This window comes from Triturus cristatus, chromosome 12 (genome assembly GCF_964204655.1).
Source record: "Triturus cristatus chromosome 12, aTriCri1.1, whole genome shotgun sequence".
NCBI lineage: Eukaryota > Metazoa > Chordata > Amphibia > Caudata > Salamandridae > Triturus > Triturus cristatus.
In genome coordinates this window covers 859047543-859062650 of record NC_140595.1, presented here as the reverse complement: position 1 = coordinate 859062650, position 15108 = coordinate 859047543, and the positions used below count along the sequence as shown (strand labels likewise).

Sequence of the window (15108 nt, the reverse complement as noted above, 5' to 3'; positions counted from 1 at the left end):
CAATTCCCGAAAACAAAGGTGGAAGCAATGTCTCAGAACTTCTTGAAGATTTCTCCCTCTCTTTCACATTCCCTACACATGCGTTCTGTACGCACAGGTGGTTGTGTAGCAAGAGGTGTCTTAATGCTGCCTGATGTGTCTGGGGTAGTTGAATCAAGCCTGGGATGGCTGAAGAGCAGCTTTTGAAGACTGAGATTTCAGTTTCCCCATCAAGAGCTCATCAGGCAGTCAGTCCCTCCAAGTCTGCTTCCGTCGCTTGTTTGGAAGCATCGCATTAGCATCATGTGACCTCTCTTATCCTTTCCCTTTTCTTCAATGTCATCTCTTAAGTGTCAGTTTTACTTGATTCCAAAAACCAGGACCTGTTGAGTTCACTTGTCTCAGATCTGACGTATCAAAAAACACAGTTTACGCGTCTCCAAGAGGTTATGACTTAGATGTTCTGACTTAGATGTTCTCTGCAAGGGTGACCAGTTCTATTTGAAGGACTTTTACCACTAACATCCACTGTCCTTCAAACTGTCCCCTCTACATCCACAGATTGTGCAATGGATCGATCCTGCCCGGGTTACTCCGTCCCTTTCCACACCGAGGGGCCAGGAATGGAATGGCTTTAATGTCTTCTTATTAAACACCAATAAAGTGTTTAAATCTATCAGCCTGCCTGGATCACATCTGTCTAGGATGGTGTAAGTGCTCTGTCAGGAACAAGTGGGCAGTAAGGCTAGCTTCAGCGCTCTGTAGTGTCCCTAATGTCAGCGCTGACTGGATTTCTGTAGTTGGTCCCTGCAGATTATTTCAGTACGGCAAGTGCTGGGGCCAGGGGATTCCTTGCAGATTTGTTCAGCAGGCCGTCTGGTAAGCCAGATATGTCTGCCCAATGATTCTACATCTGAAGCGACACCCGCTGTCCTGCCAGCGCACGCGTCACACCAGAGATCGGCCTCTCATTATGTACAGGACCTGGTCACTCCAAGTAGTCATATTTATCCCCAGTGCACCTAAGACTGCCCTCATGTGATGACTCGGCCGCTGCTCATCTTTGAGGCCTCTGACCAGCCAGGTGCCTGAGTTCCACCATTACTGCCCAAATGCCTCCCTTACTGCTGAGAAGACACTAGGATGTAAACCTCTGTCCCCTTGAAAGATCCCTACCCCTGAGGGACTCTAAACCTAATGAAAAGATGACAAGAAGGTCCCCGATTGGAGGGCGCGAGGGAAAGGTCACTTCACTTATAACATTTCCGTTACTATCATTTCCAATGAATGGTTCATGTAGAAAATCTGGAATTTGGCTCTTTCACCAACCGGTTCCATGATTCATTTTTTATACTTTTCAACACACAACTGTCAGTGCCTCTTAGATGAATTTACAGAGATCCACACTCGTAACTGAGGCGCTGCGAGGCTAGAGACTGATACTGACAACTGAGGCACTGCCAGTCTAGAGCCTGACACTGATAACTGAGGCGCTGCCAGTCTAGAGCCTGATACTGATAAGTGAGGCGTTACCAGTTCAGAGCCTGATACTGATAACTGAGGCGTTACCAGTCCAGAGCCTGAGACTGATAACGAGGCGCTGCCAGTCTAGAGCCTGACACTGATAACTGAGGCACTGCCAGTCCAGAGACTGATTCTGATAACTGAGGCGCTGCCAGTCTAGAGCCTGATAACTGAGCCATTGCCAGTCCAGAGCCTGATACTGATACCTGAGGCGTTATCATTCTAGAGTCTGAGTCTGATAACTGAGTCACTGCTAGTCTAGAGCCTGACACTGATAACTGAGGGGTTGCCAGTCTAGTGCCTGATACTGATGACTGAGGCGTTACCAGTCCAGAGCCTGATACTGATAACTGAGGCGCTGTCAGTCTAGAGCCTGACACTGATAACTGAGGCGCTGCCAGTCAAGAGCCTGATACTGATAACTGAGTTGTTACCAGATCAGAGCCTGAGACTGAAAACTGAGGCACTGCCAGTCTAGAGCCTGACACTGATAACTTATGCGCTGCCAGTCCAGAGCCTGAGACTGATAACTGAGGTGCTGCCAGTCTAGAGCCTGATACTGATAACTGAGGCGTTACCAGTCCAGAACCTAAGACTGATAACGAGGCACTGCCAGGCTAGTGCCTGATACTGATAACTGAGGCGCTGCTAGTCCAGAGCCTGACACTGATAACTGAGGCGTTACCAGTCCAGAGCCTGACACTGATAACTGAGGCGTTACCAGTCCAGAGCCTGAGACTGATAACAAGGCGCTGCCAGTCTAGAGCCTGATACTGATAACTGAGGCGCTGCCAGCCTAAAGCTTGATAACTGAGGCACTGCCAGTCCAGAGACTGATACTGATAACTGAGGCGTTACCAGTCCAGATACTGATAACTGAGGCATTACCAGTCCAGAGCCTGATACTGATAACTGAGGCGTTACCAGTCCAGAGCCTGAGACTGATAACTGAAGCGTTGCCAGTCCAGATCCTGAGACTGATAACTGAGGCGCTGCCTCTCTAGAGCCTGATACTGATAACTGAGGCGCTGTCAGTCCACAGCAGGAGACGGATAGCTGAGGTATTGTCAGTCAAGAGTCTGACGCTAATAACAGAAGTTCTGTTACTCTGCAGCCCAAAACTAAAACCTATAATAGTTGAGCCCAACTCAGGCTGAGGAAATGGTGACACCATGGTCCTTTGCTAAATGCCAGTGAGACCCAGCCCTTATGGCTTTGCCATCACACCAGCCCTCACTGTGCAGCATCCAGACATGAAGGACTGCAGCTGTCCCAGCTCAGCGCCTCCCTTCGAAAGCCCAACACAGAGAACTGGGAAATGTGCTTAGTCGCAACCCAACATATAGAAGATATTTTCAGCGCTGTTAACCAGGTAATGATTCCAGGGAAGGTGATGGTATGTCCGTATAATACTGGTGTCTGGTGAGCTCTGCCCCCTTGGCAGGGTAGAGTGTATTCTGGATGGACATTGCTACCCCTAGGGTAGTTTGAGGGCAGATACATGCTTACTTTACTCTGCAGTGTGATCTACTCTTTCCCCAGATGACTTGTCACAGTTAGAACCCAACGATTACCTTACAATTTATGAAATGTTTGTGTGCATTTTTTTATGTTCACCAAATAGCAGTGCCAGTATTTGAACCAACATCTTGCGCAGCCCATGTGAATTTCTGCTCTTCAGTATCGAGAATAACTTGTTTATTGTAGACTTTATAATAGCGACAGTGTTTTACTAATCTAGAGAAATACAGTACCAGATGATCCCTTATAGCGTGAGGATGCCTTGTTGGTAACTGTGGGCTCTATAAATTCTGTTTATATTACATTGCAATGAAAGCCACCATAGGTGATTTTACAACGGCTTCACTCCTTCCCTATGTGGAACTTAGAAAGACTTCGGAGTGGTTTTGAGGCCTCGACCAGCACTCCCAGTGGGAGACGTCTTACCAAATTGAGAGATCCCAGCTATGCCAGCGGGGATCATTTTGCCAAAAGTACTGACGCCAGTGCATCAGTCAGACTGAACAGCAACTGGCCGTCCAGTCATCCATGATCTTGTAGCACCTGCTCAGCATTTGTTTTTGATTTTCAGAAATAAACTTGCATATCTACGAGTCTCATGTGTCGTTACATGGTAGAACATAGTCATTAATTTGCAGTAAGAGGGAACTGGGCAAAGCGAATCCTGAAATATTTGTTGCTTTAAAAATGAATGCCATTGGGAAGGAGCTCAAAGTATTTATGCCAGGCCTTCTGTTACAAAAGTGGGCATTAGAAGCCTCTCAACCTCTTATATGTTTGACTCTTGGAGTTGGTGGTTGTAGAGGAAGATTTTTCGTCATGTGACGTGCACTCCAGTGGGGAGCAGAGAAAGGAACGTGCTTTGCAGCCTTTAGCCCTGTTTAATTGTTCAAGCGCTGTAAGCTGATCCTGCAAGCAGAGGATTCGATAATAATTGCATTTTGCAAAGTTTAGAAATAATCTAATGTTTTAGTTTAGATTTGAAAAGTATATTCATAAGAGACTCTAGCTTTGCTTTTATCAAGGGATGGAGAGACCATAGATTGCTAATGAATCTCATGTTGCTAATTGGCAAAGGAGTGGCATGCACAGTTCAATGTTATATGCTTAACTCTTGGGCTGTCTGATGCCTTAAACTAATATCTGGAACCTCTATTTCCTTCAACAGAGAATTTATCTCTTACCAAATCCGAGGGTCTGCAGCTACCCCATAGAGCAAGGGAGACCCACCAGGAGAACAAACAAGCCACAGAAGACAGACAGGTCAAGGAGAGACCCTCAGAAGACGACAGCCCAATGCCTCCCACATTTACAGACTGTGGGGAAACCTCGCTGGATCCTGGTGGCATCCTTGTGCCGCAAAGCTGTCCCATTATAGAGAAATCCCATAACTGCACCTTCTGTGAATCTAGTTTCATCCAACACTCACTTCTCTTGAAACATCTAAAGATACACACAGAAGGCACTTCTATAGCCTGCAGTTACTGTGGCAAATGTTACACTTACACCCCGAGTCTAGTTACATATGAGGGACTGCCTGAGGGAGAGAGGCGAAACAAGTGTGTGGACTGTGTGAAAAACTTCACTCTTAGTACAGATCTGTATGGTCTTCAGGGTAGCCGCAGCCCGAAGAAGGTTTATGATTGTACAGAATGCGGCAAGCATTTTAAACATCCTTCATACCTGATATATCATCAGAGATCTCACACGGGTGAGAGACCGTTTCAGTGTACACAGTGCGAGAAATCCTACTCTCGAAAGTGGTATCTGGACAAACATCAGATGACGCATACTGGAGAGAGGCCGTACAAGTGCCCCAACTGTGAGAAAAGCTTTAGTCACCCCTCAACACTAAGAAGACATCAGGATACGCATCCAACAGGGGAGATCTTAGAGTGTATGGAATGTGGAGAAAAGTTTTGGAGTGCAGCAAATTTGAATCGCCATCGAAGAAGGCATGCTGAGGTGAAGCCACACCAGTGTCCAGAGTGCGATAAAAGCTTCACTTGGAGTTCGGCTCTCCTGAACCATCAGAAGGTTCATACCGGGGAGAAGCCTTTCCAGTGTGTGGAGTGCCATAAAGGCTTCTCTTCCAAGGCAGATCTGGTCAAGCATCGAGTGATCCATACTGGAGAGAAGCCCTACGAATGCACCGACTGTGGGAGGCACTTCAGTCAGATGTCAACCCTAAGGGAGCATCAGAGGGCCCACACCGGGGTGAGGAAGTATCGGTGTACGCAGTGTGAGAAAAGTTTCACTCGCAGATCTGAACTTTACCGGCACCACCAGATCCACACTGGGGAGAAACCCTTCCAGTGCACGCAGTGTGCGAAGAGCTTTACCCAGAAGGCTGATCTCTGCAAGCACGAATGGATCCACACAAGGGAGAAACCGTTTGAGTGCATGGAGTGTGGGAAGTGCTTTCGCCAGACATCACAACTAATTGATCACCAAAAATGCCACACTGGGGAGAGACCATACCAATGTATGAAGTGTGATAAACGTTTTATTCACTCCTCGGACCTAAAACGGCACCAAAAAGTCCATGGTGGGGAGAAGCCTCTTGAGTGCACGGAATGTGGGAGTTACTTTAGGGAGGCATCAACCCTGAAGCAGCATCTGCGGTCCCATGGGGGAGGTCGACCATACTGCTGCACCCAGTGTTTGAAGACCTTCACCCAGAGCTCGGATCTGATGAGACATCAGATGATCCACACTGGGGTGAAGCCCTACGAGTGCTCGGAGTGCGGAAAGCGCTTCAATCGGGCAACAAACATGCGGAAGCATCAAGGATCGCACACAAGATTATCGTAATGGAGGCACTGCACATCAAGGGGCTTGGGGATATTTTAAGACCATGCATCCAGTGTCTTTGGTGGTTAATTCTCTAAAACACAAAATGTGGGTTTTATTGTTTTCGGAAATACAAGCCAGAAGAACACAGATGGCATGTACTTGTGGTCATGTTAGCGAGGACACACTTGTTCACATGCACTGGCCGATATACATTTTAATCAAGTATGCATGGTCAAACCTACCAGTAAGTAGCTCTCCTGTGTGCAGCCCAGCCTACTAAAATAGAAGTTTTTGGTTGGCTGAATTAATATACAAATACCAATATTGAGAAGTGTGTATTTGAGACAAAAAATTGTGTATTTCCAGAACTCCAAATCTGATGATTGTAGAAAAATGGTTGACTTTCCTTTATGCATTTAAAACAGATAAATGAGTGATAAATGATGTGGTGATGGGGAGAGTTATTACTAATATTATTGCTTAGGTGCCTGGGGCATTGTAGTTATGGCTGTTCACGTGAACGCTTTCTAAATAGACAAATCCTCTTTTACATTATTGCTGGCGACCCTGCCTGATGCATGGAGGTGATCACTGGTGGCGACTCTGCCTGATGCATGGTGGTAATCACTGCTGGCGACCCTGCCTTATACATGGAGGTGATCGCTGCTGGCGACCCTGCCTGATTCATGGAGGTGATCGCTGCTGGTGACCCTGCCTGATGCATGGAGGTGATCACTGGTGGCGACCCTGCCTGATGCATGGAGGTGATCGCTGCTGACGACCCTGCCTGATTCATGGAGGTGATCGCTGCTGGTGACCCTGCCTGATGCATGGAGGTGATCACTGGTGGCGACCCTGCCTGATGCATGGAGGTGATCGCTGCTCGCGACCCTGCCTGATGCATGGAGGTGATCAATGGTGGCGACTCTGCCTGATGCACGGCGGTGATCACTGCTGGCGACTCTGCCCAATGCATGGCAGTGATCACTGCTGGCAACCCTGCCTGATGCACCAAGGTGATCACTGCTGGCGACCCTGCCTGATGCATGGAGGTGATCGCCGCTGGTGACCCTGCCTGATGCATGGAGGCGATCGCTGCTGGTGACCCTGCCTGATGCATGGAGGCGATCGCTGCTGGCGACCCTGCCTGATGCATGGAGGTGATCACTGCTGGTGACCCTGCCTGATGCAAGGCGGTGATCACTGCTGGCGACCCTGCTTGATGCACGGAGGTGATCACTGGTGGCGACTCTGCCTGATGCACGTCGGTGATCACTGCTGGTGACTGCCTGATGCATGGAGGTGATCGCTGCTGGTGACCCTGCCTGATGCATGGAGGTGATCACTGCTGGTAATCCTGCATAGGGTCGCCATAAAGGTAATCTTGTCTGATGTGATCATTACTGCAACCCAGTACTAGTAGGTCGTTATGATTTTCATTGGACAAAAGTCGCTCCTATTACAGAAAAGGTTGGAGACACCTGGCATACGGCTTATCCCAGTGCAAATACATGCTTCATTCTATAGAAGCAGCTTTTGGATGAGAAAAGGTTACCTTTCCCATTGAGGGGAAAAAACAGCAGTTCATCTCAGCAGTCAAAGGTTTAATAAAAGTTTAAAGATATGAGGTAAGTTTATGTGTGTAAAACTCTAGGTAGTTGGTGATAGAACTGGGGCAAGAGTGCTCTTCCTTTAAAGTACTGTAGAAAGCGAGGCTTATAAATTACTGCACACTATTACATTGGAAGGGCTGTAGTCTGTGCTGCTGCTTGTGCAGAATCGCAGCCACTTCAGCAGACACTGGCAAGCTCGAGTACTTGGACACACTTTGGCTGTTCGAGTTACCAATGGCCATCGACCGTAAAAGAAGTGAGCTGTGATATTTCACTAATAAACAAATTAGGGGTTCATAAAGATTGGTAATAAGATCTACTCACTAAACCAATTAAATAATGAATATATAATAAATATTACCACTATTGAGATGTGTTGACTTCTATTTGTGCATTATTTTTTAATAAATATATGACTGGTGATGTTGGATTAATGGATTTGTATAAAAATCTGAATTAATTAACTTAAATAAGAGGTGTCCGAGAAAATTCCAGAAGTATTTTCCTACAGTTTACAGATCTGTTGGTGCAGAACGCATTCTGAAGAGTGGCCTGCAGTGCTGTCTGCTACCTTCCACATGTCCACCGGTCCTCAGCGGGCTGGGTCCTGTGATCCTTCCACATGTCCTCAGTGGGCAGGGTCCTGCGATCCTGCCACTTGTCCAAAGGTCCTAAGCTTACAGGGTCCTACGATCCTTCCACATGTCTACCGGTCCTCAGCTGACATGGTCCTGCGATCCTTGCACATGTCCACCGGTCCTCAGCAGACAGGTTCCTACGATCCTTCCACATGTCCACCAGTCCTCCGGGGGCAGGGTCCTGCAATTCTTCCACATGTCCACCTATCCGCAGCAGAAAGGGTCCTGAGATCCTTCTACATGTCCACTGGTCCTCAGCGGGCAGGGTCTTGCGAACCTTCCACATGTCCATTGGTCCTCAGCGGGCAGGGTCCTGCGAACCTTCCACATGTCCACCAGTCCTCAGCAGGTAGAATCCTGTGATCCATCCACATGTCTGTAGGAGAGTAGGATCTGCTTCACATGGTTACCCCCACTTTTTGCTGGTGTTTCACTGTTTTTTGACCTTAGTCTGGCTGTGGCCCTGCTAACCAGGACCACAGCCTAGCTGCTTGCTCACTAAAATGGTTTGCATGTACATTAGGTACATATCTAATTGGATTCTGGAGTGCCTTATAAGCCCCTAGTATAGGGTATACTATGTACCTAGGGCATAGGTACCTCAGAGGCCTACTAGGGTCTGAAGCATGTATTATGCCACCCCTGGGAAGCACTCCAAAATGGCGCCACAGTTCCGCTGCTGCAGCCTGGGTAAGGGTGTGCTTGCACCTCTTATTGCGGTATAGGCTACCTATATCCACATATATATACAGAAACCTATAAACCTATAAGTCACTCCTATGGCAGGCCTTGACAATCCTGAAGGCAGAGTGCTTGGTTTTGTGTGAGAGGGTGCCCAAGCATGAGCTGCGTCCCTCTGCAGCTTTCGGAAATCCTTCCTTATGGCTGTTCTGTGATACATGAATAACAATTTGGGGCGACATACGCCCCAACCAAAGGCACAGCGCTCAAGTCCTTGAATCCTCAATTTATATTTAGACCAATTAATCATATTTTATAACGTGTAATCATTTGCTTGCTCATTTTTCTCTCTTAACTCCCGTTTGATCCACAAGTGCAGTGTCATGTCAATTTTCCAAATTTCTAATGCCATTGATGTGCCCATCCGGACCTCTTTGCAATAACACGTACTGACGCATTAAATTCATCCAAAGACAGCTTTAATTAAAATACCCAATGCATTTCGGGCTGCTCGAGCCCTTCGTCAGGGGTCTCTACAAGTAATAATGAAAACACATATTAGTTGCACAATCATTTTTTGAAACTCTAATGTTAATAAATGTTAATAAAACTGAATACCAATCGCTGAACCCCTAGCTGATCACTACCTGCTTACTGTTCTAACTATATCCATACACTGAACCCTGAGGTCCCCAACCTTCGTTGCACAGCCTCTGGCACCATACAAATTAATCCTTTCCGTTCTGAATTTAAGAAACACAGCTTTCTTCTGCCTTTGACTCCCCTTGAAATGCTTCTTTTTTAACACTCAGCCCTCTTCCTGATTCTTTCGTACTCATTTACCTCCCCAGCTTTTAAACATTCACAGCTAGTGCTGCTCTGATGTTCTCTCTCTTTCTGCTCTGTCACGCTCCTTGCACCTAAATATCCGCCTCCTTTAAAACATTTAAACTAGGCCCTGTGGTGCACACCTTCACCCTCACACATTGTTGTAAACATAACGCATTGCCGATTTACAAAGCCCCCATTGTTCTCAGTAAGCTAAATGTTACAAAAGCCTGCCGCATTTGAACCTCTTTGCAACACGTACCTGCCGTGAATCAACCCTTTTCATCTATTTTTTTCAAAGGAATTGTTAACGTTGTTGTTCACCCTTCGTTTTTAAACTCACTGTGTTGCTGTAATCCCTCCCATGTTCACCGTCAATTGATTGATACCACCTGCTGCAGATTTCTCTATTTAAAACACCCCTCCCTCCTAACCTTAACACTACAACTCCCACAATTCAGCAATTGGAACGTCAAAAACATGGCTATACCAATGTTCACTAAACAGAAACATTTTGGTGTGATGATGCAAGGACTCGCAAAAAAATATAATATCAAATGCTCTTCAAATTCCACTATTCATGTTGCAAAATAGAATAAACATTAATCGAATATCACTTGTTTGTCCCGAGCTAAGAAGGAACAGTGCGGAGGTCGTTTTTTCCACAAGTTCGGCGGAAGATCACATCCATACAGTTTGTTATAAGAAACGGGACAAACAAGTGATATTCGATTGGTGTGCATTCCCTTTTCTGAACAATGTTCTGTGATATAGCCATACCATATACTCTTAAGTGCATTATAAATGCTAACTTTGGAATGGCTGCATCAAAACATGTCGTGTTCGGTGTCAAACGCTTTGGAATACTACCCCCCCCCCTGCCAATTCTGGCGGCGGGGGTAGCATTCCACCCTTATAGAGGGAGAGACATGTTCACACTGGTCTAACCCGGTAGGACTTTCCTGAGCCCTGGCATCACAAAATGGATGCCTCTGCCACAGACACGGGTCTGGCCTCCTGCTGCTGACCGAAACTCCGGCAGGGAAGGCCTGGACAATAGGTTTCCTGTCGAAGGGAGGTGTAACCACCTCCCCCAGACAGGCAGATGTGTATTGGGGCTGGGCGGGAGCACTCTCTGGTGCTTTTAAGTCCTGCACTGAGGGCACACTTGGTGTCCCTGTGCATAGTCCAGTTAAAAACGGTTGCAGGGGCTACCTGCCCCTGCTCTGGCGCGAAACTGGACAACGGAAATGGGTGTAACCACCCCTCTTTCCAAACCCTCCCATAGGTGGGTCCCTAGAGTATGTCCAACCCCCAACCTTAGTATAAGTATGGATACCCAGTCCTTGAGACTTTAGATTACCCTGGACGAAACTCTGCAACATATATCCTGGACCTTCGACTTTCTATCACGACTAGAAGTCGGAAGAAATCTCCCTTGGGGTCAAGGAGTGACTCCCCTGCTTGGCAGGCACCAAAGAAGCAACTGACCGGTCTGCATCGCTGAAGTTCCCGCCGGACACCGAAGTCTTTGCATCACCAGAGATGGATTTCCAGACTTCCTCGAGGCTACCCTGAGTCCACAGCAAAGCTGAGGCACGTCGCTATCGTGGATGACGGGGAACCGTGACTCCTGGACACCGTGATCTTTTGCAGCAACAGCATCTTCCTGGGCTTCCTTGAAGTTGTGCTTTGGGCTCCGAGTAGCCCCAGCCTTGAGCACCTCCTGCACTGAAGATTGCTGGCCTCCACTCCACGAGTGACCCGTGGGCCAGTTTCAACTGCGACCGCTCGAGGCTCCTTCGCGATCACTACCCCGTTGGCTAGCAGGTCCCCACGAAGGCAACTTTTTTTCTACTTGTGCTTTCCTGGTTGCTCCAGACGTGCCCTGATTTACCTTCGCTGGGTGAGTCTCTCAGACCTTGCTGGTCTGCACTGCAGTCCTTTCTCTGAATTCTAGTGACTTGCCGTTGCCAAGGCTTGTTGGGTCCATTCTGGTCGCCGACACCGCAGCACTCGACAGACTTTGTGGGACAGTTAGAATCCGGCTCTTGGACTTCGTCGACGCCTCCTGGACCTCGTGGCTGAAGAGTCAAGACACCCGTCAACTCACCTGAAGCACCCGACATCTGTGGGCATTGGTCCATCCTGCCCTCGGTCACTCACTAGTGACCCAGACTCTGTCCCCTCTGCTTTCAGGTTCCTTCCATCCTAGATCCAGTCTTGGATCTCTTCGGACACCTCCTCTTCACGGCAGCAGCAGTTCTTTGCAGGCTCCCATTGAAATCGATGACGTGACCCGACACCAAAAGACACCTATGCACCCGGCTTCCCTGGGTGAGGTAACTCGAGTACTCTGGTGCTCCCGTGGGTGCTAGCCCTAGAACTTCTAAAGTCCAAAAGGGTTTGGTCCAGACTCGATTAGAAGTGTCCCTAATCTTTAAATTTCCAACCGCAACATTGCCCATAGAAGATAACGGGAATCCACGGTTGTGTTCTCACACTGCATACAGTCCCCGTGGGTCCCCTGTGTCACTACCTTGGGGGTCCCAGCGATTCTACAGGCTCTAGGCCTTGTGTCTAGTTCAGTCGTGGTTCTTATACCACTTTTTTGGTATATGGTTTGGTACGCCCCTAGGGCCCAAACGTGTATTTGTGCTTTTACTGATGATTGCTCACTTGTAACTTAGGTACTTCGAACTCCAGTCTCATAAAGAGACTAGAGGGGTGTGTTTTATCTCAAATACATGTATTTTAAATATATACCTGGTGTGGTTGTCTCTTCATTTGATCATTCAAGAGATTATAGACTGGTAAAACAAGCTGCTTTACATTCCTTCAAGACTTAGCCAGAAAGCTGCTCTCCATAGCTACCACTAGGATAGCTTTCAATAAAGGTTGTCTTTAACCAATCACCATAAGGGGTTGTTTGGAGTGATACAAGGTGCCCACTAGAACTAGTGGACAGCATATATCAGGCCACCTTCTCACAGTGGTGGCAGCGGTGGGATTCCAGCTTGCTATTGTTTTACCAGATAATCTCAATTGAATTGATCAACTGAAAACCACTAAAGGTACCTGAGGTACATTTAATATCAAGTTTAGCTACAGTAAGTTCTACTGAACTTAGAGTTGTGTGTTAAGGGATAGCACGCCCTTTCTACATCTCAAGGGAGTTTAGTAGGCCACACTAGTGTAGGTAGTGCAAGACACCACACCACATTAGTAATGTCTAACCAGCCAGGAACCAATGGGTCCCTACCAGGAACCAGTGAGCCCCTTCCCTATAAATATGAGGATCACTCCTTTGCTCAGCTTAGGTCCTTATGTTCCATTAGGAAGCAGAAGACAGGCAAAAGTCCATCCACCCAGTATCTCATAAAGATACATAAGCTGGATGATATCACAGGGCCTAGTGGGCCTGATGGGGTAGACAGTGTGGGTGGGGCAGCAGGTGAGGGTGGGCCTGGGGGTAGCAATTCCCCTGACCCTACCTCTAATGCTGACCAGACTGGTGACAATGACCAGACTCTGGTGAACACAGACCTCCAGGATGAGGAGGATGACAATAATGCTCCTTCATGTATTCCTCCAGGTAGGCCTGACAATAGGGCTAGAAGGGATAGATCTCTGTCAAGGGGATCTGTCCAGTCTAACTCCTCTATAGGGACCTCTGTCTCTTCTTACAGAGGGAGGGAAACCTCCCAGGAGAGGAGAGAGAGACTGCTGAAGTATGAGCAAGACAAGTTCAACCTCAGAAAGCAGCAAATGGCCTTAGATAGGGAAGCCCTAGAGCTCTACAGAGCTAGTAAAAAGGAGGCACTAGAGTCCCTTGGTGGCAGCAGTTTCCCTAGAGATAGGGGGAGGTCTTATGACCATAGAAACCTAAGTAATATTGTCCCTCCCTACCAGAGTGGGGATGACATCCACAAATGGATTACTTCCTTGGAGAGGGCCTGTAAAGTACAGAAGGTCCCTCAAGGTCAGATCACAGCAATCTTATGGCTCTCCTTTGCAGATAAAGGTAAAGACAAGCTCCTCACTGTACGAGAAGAGGATGCTGATGATTACCAGGTCTTGAAAAGTGCACCGATAGATGGGTTTGGCCTAACCACTGAACAATACAGGTTAAAGTTTAGAGACACCCAAAAAGCACAAAATCAAGACTGGCTTGACTTTGTTGACTGTGTGCTAAGGCTCTGGAAGGTTGGTTATTGGGCAGTAAAGTGTGTGACTTCAAAGGATTGTACAATCTGATAATGAGGGAGCAGATTCTTAATAACTGTTAAAATCGGCTGTTGCACCAGTACCTGGTAGACTCTGATCTGACCTCTTCCCAGGAATTGGGAAAGAAGGCAGACAAATGGGCCGGAACCAGGGTGAGGCAGAAGGTACAGAACCAAGGTGGTTACCCAAAGAAGCAAGATTCCAAAAACTCTGACAAGGGTGGGGACAAGGGTAAAGGCCAGAAGTCTTCTCAAGGGCCCCAAAAATCTTTTTCAGGTGGGGATTCACAGTCAGGAAAGGGAAAAGGCCAAAAGAAACCTTGGTGCAAAATCTGTAAACAGAAAATTCACTGGACTAGTGACTGCACCAAGGCTAAAGAAAATACTCTAGTCCCCACCAATGCCCCTAAGGCACCTGCTCCCCCTAGTGCAGTTACAATTGGTGGTGGGAGTACACAAAATAAGGGTGTAATAGGGATGGTCCTGGGTTCTGAGATGGACTCTGGCCTAGTCGGAGTACAAACTCAGGCTGTGCTTGTCTGTGATGGGGGCATGGATATGTCCCCCTTTGTGAGTCCCGGTAATTTAGGCAAATACAGACAGCAGCCTTTAATAAATGGAGTAGAAGCATGGGGATTCAGGGATACAGGAGCAAGTGTCACAATGGTGACACACGATCTTGTGGATCCTGGGCAGATTATACTTGATGAAATATACCAAGTGACCAATGCTAGCAATGTCAGAACAGACCATTCTCTGGCAGTTGTTAACTTCTCCTGGGGAGGGGTAACTGGCCTTAAGAAGGTTGTGGTAAGTGCAGACCTACCAGTACAGTGCTTTCTTGGCAATGATCTAGAAACTTCAGCTTGGGCTGAAGTGGAGCTCAGGGCACATGCAGAAATGTTAGGGATCCCTGCACATGTCTTTGCTGTGACCAGGTCACAAGCTAAAATGTCTAATACTTGACAGGCCCTGGATTCTGGAATAATGGACCAGGTGCCTCACAAGAGGAGGAGCAGTAGGTTCAAGGCAGAGCCTGCCCATCTGACAGAATGCTGATCAGTCTCCTCAGGGAGATGATCTTGAGCCTGAAGAAGGAACTGTCCCAGAGGAGCTTGAACCTGACCAGGTTGAGTTCTTGGGAACAGGGGGCCCTTCCAGGTCTGATCTGAGCCAGGAGCAGAAAACCTGCCCCTCTCTTGAAACCCTCAGACAGCAAGCTGCTGATGAGGCTGCAGGGAATGCTAGTGGCACCCATAACGTTTATTGGGATGATGGACTCCTATATTCAGAGAGTAGAGA

At 47.6% G+C, this 15108-nt stretch overlaps 1 protein-coding gene across 1 annotated transcript in view; it reads left to right on the top strand.

Moving 5' to 3' along the window:
- The window catches only part of LOC146783116 (uncharacterized), an 82583-nt gene extending 76322 nt beyond the window's left edge, over window positions 1–6261 (top strand). The window contains exon 3 of the mRNA XM_085637720.1: window positions 4193–6261. Coding sequence (XP_085493846.1) covers window positions 4193–5838 — 1646 coding nt within the window. The 3' untranslated portion in view covers window positions 5839–6261. The remainder of the gene's footprint in view (window positions 1–4192) is intronic.
- The last annotated feature ends 8847 nt before the right edge of the window (window positions 6262–15108 follow it).